Source organism: Octodon degus, unplaced genomic scaffold, assembly GCF_000260255.1.
Source record: "Octodon degus isolate 3935 unplaced genomic scaffold, OctDeg1.0 scaffold00116, whole genome shotgun sequence".
Classification (NCBI taxonomy): Eukaryota; Metazoa; Chordata; class Mammalia; order Rodentia; family Octodontidae; genus Octodon; species Octodon degus.
The window spans coordinates 8,897,548-8,907,091 of record NW_004524692.1 but is presented as its reverse complement, the minus strand read 5'-3'; the positions used below and the strand labels follow the sequence as shown (position 1 = coordinate 8,907,091).

Here is a 9,544-nt window from a genome sequence, read left to right as displayed (position 1 = left end):
CTCTGCGCCTGGGCTGGGACTGGTCCCACTGGCGCAGGGTAGCAGGAAGCTCTCCGCACACTCACCGGACCTGGGCTAGGACTGGGTCTCAAAATAACATTTTTTTTTTTTGTTTGCTTTATTTCCATTTGTTTTGAGACAGAGCCTCTCTGTATAGTGCAAGCTGGTCTTGAACTCTTATGTAGCCCAAACTAATGGCAATCTTCTTGCTTCAGCCTCCTAAATACTTGGATTATATGCATGGCAAAAAATATAGAAACCTTTGCTAGATAATTTTCTCCTATGCTAATATCCTGGAGTGTTTTCCCTCGAGTGTTTTCCGTGTTTCTTGTGGTAGTTTTATATTTTCAAGATGCATGTTTAAAATTGCAATACATTTGGAGTTGCTTTATGTTTATGATGTAAGATAAATAAAATTATTCTGCAAATGAATACCTAGTTTTCCTGTCACCATTATCCATTTTATGGATAGGCTGTCCTTTGTCCAATATGTGCTCTTACTTCCTTGTCAGCTCCATTAGCTGTAATATATAAATTTACTTTTTTTTTACTTTGTTTCATTAATCCATGTGTATGTTTTTATGTCAATATTGTGCTATTTTTGTTGTTGTCTTTTGAACTCAGGTATTGCGATACCTTTTGCTTTGTCTTTCTTTCCTTAAATGCCTTTGGTTACTGGAAGTCTTTCACAATGATGTGGATTTTTTTTTCCTATGAAGGATGTCATTGGTGTTTTGATAGGGATTGTGTTTAATCTGGAGATTGCCATTCATGAGTGTATATTATCTGTTCATTTATATTGTCTTTAATTCATTTCATTAATATTTTATAGTTTTTATGGTAAACCTACATTTCACCTCTTTGGTTAAATATGTTCCAAAGTTTTGTGATTTGTTCCCTTGTTTTTTGTTGGCTATTATATATAGAATTATTTCTTTTTAACTAGTTTATGTTTGGTTTATAAGTCCATTGATTCTTATATGTTGATTTTTTAATCTTTCAATCTTACTGAGTTTGCTTATCAGTTTTAACTATATATATACACACATATATATATGTATATATATATATATCACTTGAAAATGGTTTTATTTAATGAAATGTCATTACATTAATTATAATATCAATTTTCATGCCTTCAACCCTTTCAAAACATTCTAAGAGCAGGATCTATGAGAGACAGTCAAGCTACATTCTCCTGAGATGAAGCTTCTTGCTTCAATCTTTCTCTAACCTTTCATTCAACCTTATTCACTGAGATAAGCAGAGCTGGATATATTGAAATAGTTGTTCCCTTAACTGACTAAAGAATGTGATCATGTCTTGCCAAGACCTGGTGAATCTCAGCATAGTAAGGTGACAAAACACAGGTGAAAATAGCCCCATGCTGATGGCTGAAATGGGAGCTCCAGCAAGGGCCTGTGAGATTCTAGGGCTATGACATGAGGAAACATCTCAACTTTGGTGCTGGGACTCAGAAAAAATTATGCCTTTCTGAGAGAATAGTTCAAGCCTTGCATACATCAAGCCATCCTTGTACTGCTAATTAGAGGTCTTTGTACCTGGCACAAAATTGCTCTGATTCTCATTAAAGATTATGCCTGCAAAGTTTCTTTTCCCTAGAATTCTGCCATGATTCTCACCCACTTCACTGATTGGTATCAATAAAAGCTGTGAATTTTTGGCCTAGTGGTCTTTTGCTCCACAGAGAATACCTCAACTGTAGAATTTTCTTTTTGTCTTCATTTTGTGTCTGTGTGCCACATTGCTTAGTGGAAGATCTGAAACTCCATGAGGCCTTTTATTGGGAATTATGTAAAGTTTGTCTTGCTTGTCACATTACTCAGGGCTTATCCCTGAATATGATGTATACTTTAACAAATCTAAGTAAACAGGTGTTGGTTCGGGGGAAAGAAAGAAAGAAAGAAAGAAAGAAAGAAAGAAAGAAAGAAAGAGGAAGGGAAAGAGAGAGAGACTGAGAGAGACAGAAAAATGGAGAGAGACAGAGAAAAAAAGGTTAGAAATCCTTAAAATACTTAGGAATTTTATTAATACTTAGGAATTAAATTACTTAGGAATATTATAAGATAGTTCTAATATTTTTTCTTATAGTAAACCTTAGATCCTCTATTCACAAAATATTCATGGGCAAAACAATCTTTAATTCCAATAGTTAATAATGAAATCCTCAAAGTTTTAATATGATAAATTTTAGGATTCCATCATATATTTTTTTCATGTGTTTCAGAAGGAAAATTCCTTAAAATGAAATACAAAATTCCTCACTATACAATTAATCCTATTTTCACCCACTGACTCAATTCCTATTCTTTATAAGGAGCATAAATATTAGGACCACCAAGAATGATTAATACAATGCACAGATATCTGACAAACTATGCTCTTCAAAAGTAGACTGATTCATGCTTCACCTTTAAGGAAAAGTATTAGAAAAGTCATTTCATTTATGTATGTATTACTGTATTATACCCTAAGATTCAGAGTAAAAATGAGAGATCAGGGGAGAACAAAATAAATAAAAAGAAGTTTAACTGTCATCTAAGTATCAGCTATAATTCAGACACTGTACACTGTAGTTAGAGATCTTATCACTAATTTTCCAAAGCATTTTGAGAGAAAAATATAACATATAATATATGTAATGTATTATATATTATATATTTAAAATATAATATATTTTTATGTATTTAGTACAAACTCTACAGGATCTCACTACACAGATTGTACTCATAGTGATCTTCCTGTTTTCAGCCTTCCAAGACCTGGATTACAGGTGCACGGCCCCACACCCAGTCTCAGTTACCATCTCAGCAGCCCCCAGTGGTGCGGCTGGTACTGCATGATGGGGATAGAACCCCAGTCCCTATTTCTGTCTAAGCTGGTGCTTTAGTCAGCTGAGCTGTATGGCCAGCCCTTGTTGTTTTCAAATGAAGAGGTTAAGATTTTTTATCCTTCAGTTTTACCTTCCACCTATGATGTAACTGGTAAGTGACTGAGTAAACTAGGATTTAAACTCATATACATGTGATTTCAAAAAACTCCTTTATTGTGCAAGTGCTTTCCACATACATGATTTAAAATGCTACATGAAAAGCCTTCTTTTTCTTTGTTTGTTTGTTTGTTTTGGTTGGCTCAGCACACCCTGAGGGTGGGGTTGAAGCAGCATGTGGCGCCAGGATTGAACTGCAGTCCCATGTGCCTGCTTAAGCTTGGCTAAGCAGGCACTTTATACTCTTAAGCTATCTTGTCTGCCCTGAAAAACCATTCTTGTATGAATTTATTTTAATAAATGTTACTATTTTAATCATAGTTGAATGGATTTATATTAAATGAAGCAAATCTGAATATGCACATAATAGGTAAGATACAAATTTGACAAAAATTCAACTCATGCTACACACATATTTTAAAGTTAAAATATCACTGTATAATGCATTTTATTAAAGGAAAGTACACATTTTGCAGTCTGTTCTTAAACTGAAAGTAATTCTACCAGAGAGTATAAAGTTTGTTTTAACACTGCAAGCCAGACTTTACCTGACCCACCCCCACTACCCCATGGAGAAATACACAGAGCACTTGACTTCTCATCTCTGGTCACTGATGACACTTGTGACCACTGTATTCTCAATCCAAAGCTTGCCCATTCCACCCCCATTCACCCCAATACCCTTGTTCTCCTCAGCTGCCGCTTCACAGCCTCCTTGATCTCCTTGTTTCGTAGACTGTAGATAAAGGGGTTGAGGAAGGGTGTGATCACAGAGTAGACCACCGCCAGGGCCCGGTCATAATCCAGAGAATAGCTCTTCTTTAGCCGCACATACATGAATAGGATGCTCCCATAGAAGATGAGAACTACAGTAAGGTGGGATGCACAGGTAGAGAAGGCCTTTCTCTTGCCTGCAGCCGAAGGAATCTTAAGCACTGTGCAGATTATCTGCATGTAGGAGCTGAGGATCAACAGGAAAGTGGCCAGGATTTTGCAGGAATTTATTACAAAATCCACCAGGACATTGATAGATGTGTCAGTACAAGCCAAGCTCAGCACAGGAGGGAAATCACAGAAGATGTGGTGAATGCGATTGGGACCACAGAAAGGCAAGCGGGACACCAAGGAAATCTCAGCCACTGGCCCAGCCAAGCCTCCCAACCAACAGCCAACAGCAATCTTGGTACACAGCGTTGAAGTCATGAGGGTGGGGTAGTGGAGGGGCTTGCAGATAGCCAAGTACCTGTCATAAGCCATAGCTGTTAGGAGATAACACTCAGTAGCTCCAAGGGAATGAAAGAAATAGATCTGCAGGAGGCATCCAGAGAATGAAATAGTCTTTTTCTCACTGAGCAGGTTTGCCAGCATCTTGGGGATGGTGGCAGCTGTGTAGCCCAGCTCCAAGAAGGAAAGAATGCTGACAAATTGATACATGGGTGTGTGAAGCCTGGCATCCATGTGGACCACCAAGAATATCAGGAGGTTTCCCAGGATAGTTGTAAGGTAAATGAGAAGTAACAAGAAAAAGAGATAACTCTGGACGCCTTGGAGATGAGGGAAACCCAGGATGATGAATTCTGTCACCTGGCTCCAGTTTCCAGTGCCCATTGTTCATCATTCATGTCCCTATAAGGTAGAATATGGAGAAATAAGTGAGAAAATTGAACCACAGAAGTCCCAACAAAAACATGTTAAAAGTACTTTTGCTCTTGCTTCAACTTCAGAGTAAAGATTTTGCAAGTAAATACAAATGAAAATACATGTGAATTTGGCCCCTCTTCCTGCCTTAGTGAACACTCTTCCTCAGAGTATTCAGCATTACAATTAGATTTTAAATTTATTATTATTATTATTATTATTTAGCATAACCCTGGTCTGGTGCCATCTTCCATTCTGTAACATAACTGTCTTAATGTGATCTATATAAGTTATAGAAATTATAATATCTGAAGGGTCCATTACCACTTGTATGTGTTTCTTTTCTAAGGTATAAATCATTTCTACTGATGTAATGTTGGTAGTGTATTCAATCAAGTATATCTAATTTGGATTACATTTTCTAGTTTCTAATTTCAAATTATTTTCCTCTTCAATTTCTTGGCTACTGAAGTATCAGCTTTTCTCTTCCTTGTGCTCTACCATCTTCTCATGGAAAGCTGGATTTAACATCATCTTTCATGACTTTACAAGTCAGTTGTAGACCTTTCTGGATAATAATGAAAATCACCTAGACTAAGGAGTTTGAGTAAATGAAGTGATAGGAAAAAACAGGACACAAGTTTATTTCCCAACTGCTGTTTTTCTCAATCTTTTCTGTACCATTTCTTCTACCAACCTAAAATGTATTATTCTCATGTATCAGTTCTACAGGTGGCAATATTTATATTGTTCCACGTTGAGGATTGTATTAGCAAAAGATTATGATAAATTTTCTAGACATTCTACTTAGGACACAGGACAAAGCACTAAGTAAAATATGGTCTCTAAGCCAAGAAACTGTTTTCTTGTTTATTTTAATTAATTCCAATTGACATAAATTGCATGTGCTTATTAGGTACAATATGATGTTTTAAAGTATATATGCATTGTGGAAGGCCTAGATCTAGTTAATTAATGAAAACATTAACCATACAGTTACAATTTTTGTGATAAGACCACTTAACATCCAATCTCAGCATATTTGGGAAAACAAAGTAGTGGTCCTTAATATAATCATGATTACATGGCAACAAAAATATTCTGATATAGAAATAACTAATTACTAAACAGTATTATACCAGAACATTCCACTGGTATAACAATATACCAGTACTCTAACATATTGAACACAAAACAAGTCCTGAAATTCTTTCTCTTAAATAACCTCTATTTCACATCACTTCTTCCTAACTCTTCCATATAACTCTTCCGTACCTTGCCTCTGCTTACTACCTCTAATTCCTGTCTTTCAGTTCCTCTTAAACATTAGATTTTCACCATCACCTCTTTATCAAAAAATCCTTCCTCAAATCCACTAGCTATTTAAAATTTGCTTAATCAGAAAACACTGACTCAGTGTTAGGAGAAAGTTTAGGAACTATCATAAGCTCACAAGCACCCCTTAAAATATGCAGTTCATTGAAACATGAGGACATTTTACATTTGTCGTATATTCCTATCAATTCATAAAAATTAGAAGAGATTTTATTAATAAAAGGAAGAAAGGCTAAAATTGCAGAATACATCATCCACAGCAAACATCAGTGTCTTTATGCTTCTCAGTTTTATTTAGACTAGTAAACTCTTATTCTCTTACCCTTAAAAGTATCTATACCTTAGAAATTTCCAAAATCACCCCCAAGTCCCCACCGGCACTGACAGTGCCAGAAGCTCCCCCGGTAAGAAACTCATCTACATTGTTGAAACACTTCAATTTGATGAAATTCTTTTTTCCATTTACTGGAAATCTCACTTTAATCTATTATTTGTTTTTTCTCTGTGACAAAACCATATAGCTTTATTCCAGAGTCATGTTTTTAGCAATTATTGCATATCAGTATTGAAATTACACTGTTTGCAAAATGAGTTTCTGTATTTACTCTTGAGAATGGGTTTGCAGCATATCTACAGGAGGATACACTTAATCAGGAGCTAACCTGAAGGCAATTCAATCATTTTCTAGCTCAAGTCCTTCACTTTCCTCTCCTCACCATTCAAGGTCAACCCTGATCTTTTGCACCTCCAAATTCCCAGAAGTATGTCCTCGCTCTTCCTGTAATTATATTCTATCATGTATCAAATGATTTTACTCATGTCTTGCCATTCCAAAGCCAGCTTTTTAACAATAACAAATAATGTATCATTCCTTACCTCTTGGAGTGCTTAGCACAATGCTTGATGTTTTGTTGTCAAAGTAGCAACAGAAAAGATAATAAAATGACTCACAGTTTTCTCTCAGCTGTTACTGTTCTCTTTTCATGAATATCCTGCTAGTGGAGTCAGTGTGTTCTTAAAAACAAAGCACAAATAAAAAATAATAACTGCATTACTTAGATCTTTTACAATCATGAATAATTCCCATGACCTATATTCCTCACCTTAAGAAACTTTTAGAATTGATTATTTGTAGTCTAGGTACCATATGTGCATTAACTATATTCTGTGTTTACCTAAGCACAGGGACAAAGTTAGGGTTAGGAGAGTGATAGCATTTCAAAGACAATTTCATATACTGTCTTCATTTAGAAAAGATGAAACTGGGATCCAAAAAGGAGAAATCCTTTGCTTACAGTCACATAAATTGATAAAGATGTAGACAGTTTGCTAATTCCCAGACCAGACTTTTCATTGAACCATAAAAAAATAGAAAGCAAAATATCTATTCCATATATATGTGTGTGTGTACTTTCATAATTGTTGTAATCTGATCTCTTCATAGTGCTCAGATCAGAAAGAAACATAAAAATAATGAATAAATACACAGACAAAACTACTGGAAGAGGTCTTTACCCATGGCTTAATAGTGAGGAAGCCTCTGCTGGACTCGATACTAGGATCCCAACTACAACTCAGAGGTTGGTGTTGGAGGAAAACTCACTGATCTCTTATTTTTTATATCCAGCCACTCTAGGGGCTGGCAGGAGATGAACTTAGCACTTTGAAGGAACATAGGTAAGTAAGTCAAGGCATAAAACATTTCTCTCCCATAACATATATTCTTCATTGGCCAGAAGCCCCTGGGTCTTCCAGAAAGGCCTCTTGGGGCTTCTAAAGTGCTCTCTCAGGAAGAAACTGCCATGCAGGAAGTTCATTAGCTGGTTGTTCTCCATCACTGGCTAGGTTATTGGTTAGCATCTACCAGTCCAAGTTGAGATAGCATATCTCTCATGGCAATCATTGCCTTCGTGAAAAACACAATAAATGGTTTGAGGATTCAAGGTTTAAGTGGATTCTATCATGTGACTTGGAAGACGCACTATGCCTTCCAATTAAGAGCAGACCTTCCTAAATGTGACCAGCCACCTTAGATGCCAAGATGGTGAGAAGAGGCACAGCAAGGGCATCAGTAAAATCAAGGTCAATCCACCGCTTGTCCTCCTTCATGCCTATAGCAGTTCCACCTTTTCTCATGCATCAGTTTCCTTTTTAGTGTCATCTTACCTGAAAAGAGCCCTGTCTATGATCTGGTATTTCAGTCTAACTATTCTTCCCCCAATTCATGTCACATTACCTGCCTCATTGGGAGCTTGATTTCAAAACTGTCCAGAGTGCTTTTTACATGTTTTCATCACAGAAATACATATATGGAGTCAAGAATATGTTAATTCACTGAATCATTCCACTGTTGCTCAAAAACATCACATAGTGTTTCTCTAATAAAATTTTTGATAGTGAAAATGAAAAAATATTGTGAAGATTGGACATCTTTCTTATATAAAATAATAATCCAAATTTACTGTGTATAAAATTCATTTTTAAACTACAATAAATTGTTTTAGAATAAAGCTTATAATCTATTTCCTTAATGACTATGAATTCACACATACTTAAATTTGTTAAGCCGATCAAGAGCTAAGCAATTACTATTGTTACCAATTTATTATCTGAGCTACAATCTTTCTCCTTTTTAATATCTCCTTCTTAGGATCCAATAACAAAACTGAGAGCAAATAATGTACTGAAAGAAAGTTTATTCTTTGGTTTCCTTGTGTATTTGTGTGTGTGTGCGCGTGTGCGCGTGTGTGTGCGTGAGAGAGAGAAAGAGAGAAAGGGGGAGAGAGAGAGAGAGAGAGAGAGAGAGAGAGAGAGAGAGAGAAATACTGGAGATTGATCCAGAGGCCTCCACACCAACTATATTAATAGAATTTTAACTTGTAAGGATTTTTTTCCAGACAATGGCGAGGTAAGTTAGTACATTATCCAGGAAAGACTTGAACTTGTGATGATAATTAAGGTCACACACTACTGTGCTCAGCTTAGACGTTTACTTCTTGGCCTGAGAATAAGTGGTGAGGAGGAAAATTAGAATACAGATTAACTTCCCATCTGAATAAATAGTAATATGCTGATAATGATAATACTCCATTTTGAGAGTAAGACGGATGGGAGGTTTGTGTTAACAAAAGGGAGATAATTCATGACTTTTCTGGAGACAGTGTTGAATCCCTATCAGATACAACAGAATGATTTTCTTTCATCCTCAACTGCCCTGAATTTAGTCTGGACAGAAGCCTATTAGGCCACCTTGCTGCTGAGAGGCAAGAGTTTTATTAGGGAACCATATGACAGGGAGATGCCTCTGAGACTGATGAGCAGGCCCACATAGTATCCTTCATGGCCAAAACCAGTTTTGTTCAATGCCATCCTGCAATTGATGTTATAGCTATAGCTAAGGTCCTAAATGCTCTGTGGTTGACTCAGAGACAATCTTGTCTGAAATAGCAAAAAGCAAAGAGGCTTCTCTCAAAGATTTTGCAAGGTTTTCTGCCTAGAGAAGCTACTTTTTAAATTAAAATTTCTAACTATCTCTACTTATTTTAATCATTTTCTTATGTG

At 36.1% G+C, this 9,544-nt stretch overlaps 1 protein-coding gene across 1 annotated transcript; it reads right to left on the bottom strand.

Annotated features, from left to right (window-relative positions):
- Window positions 1-3,679: 3,679 nt before the first annotated feature.
- LOC101573909 (olfactory receptor 6N1) lies at window positions 3,680-4,618 on the bottom strand. The gene has a single exon (XM_004639957.1). It carries the CDS (start codon window positions 4,616-4,618, stop codon window positions 3,680-3,682), a length of 939 nt encoding a protein of 312 aa, XP_004640014.1.
- Window positions 4,619-9,544: the final 4,926 nt, after the last annotated feature.

Coding starts and splice junctions, on each gene's coding strand:
- LOC101573909 (XM_004639957.1), bottom strand. CDS start 4,618: ATGGGCACTGGAAACTGGAGCCAGGTGACAGAATTCATCATCCTGGGT.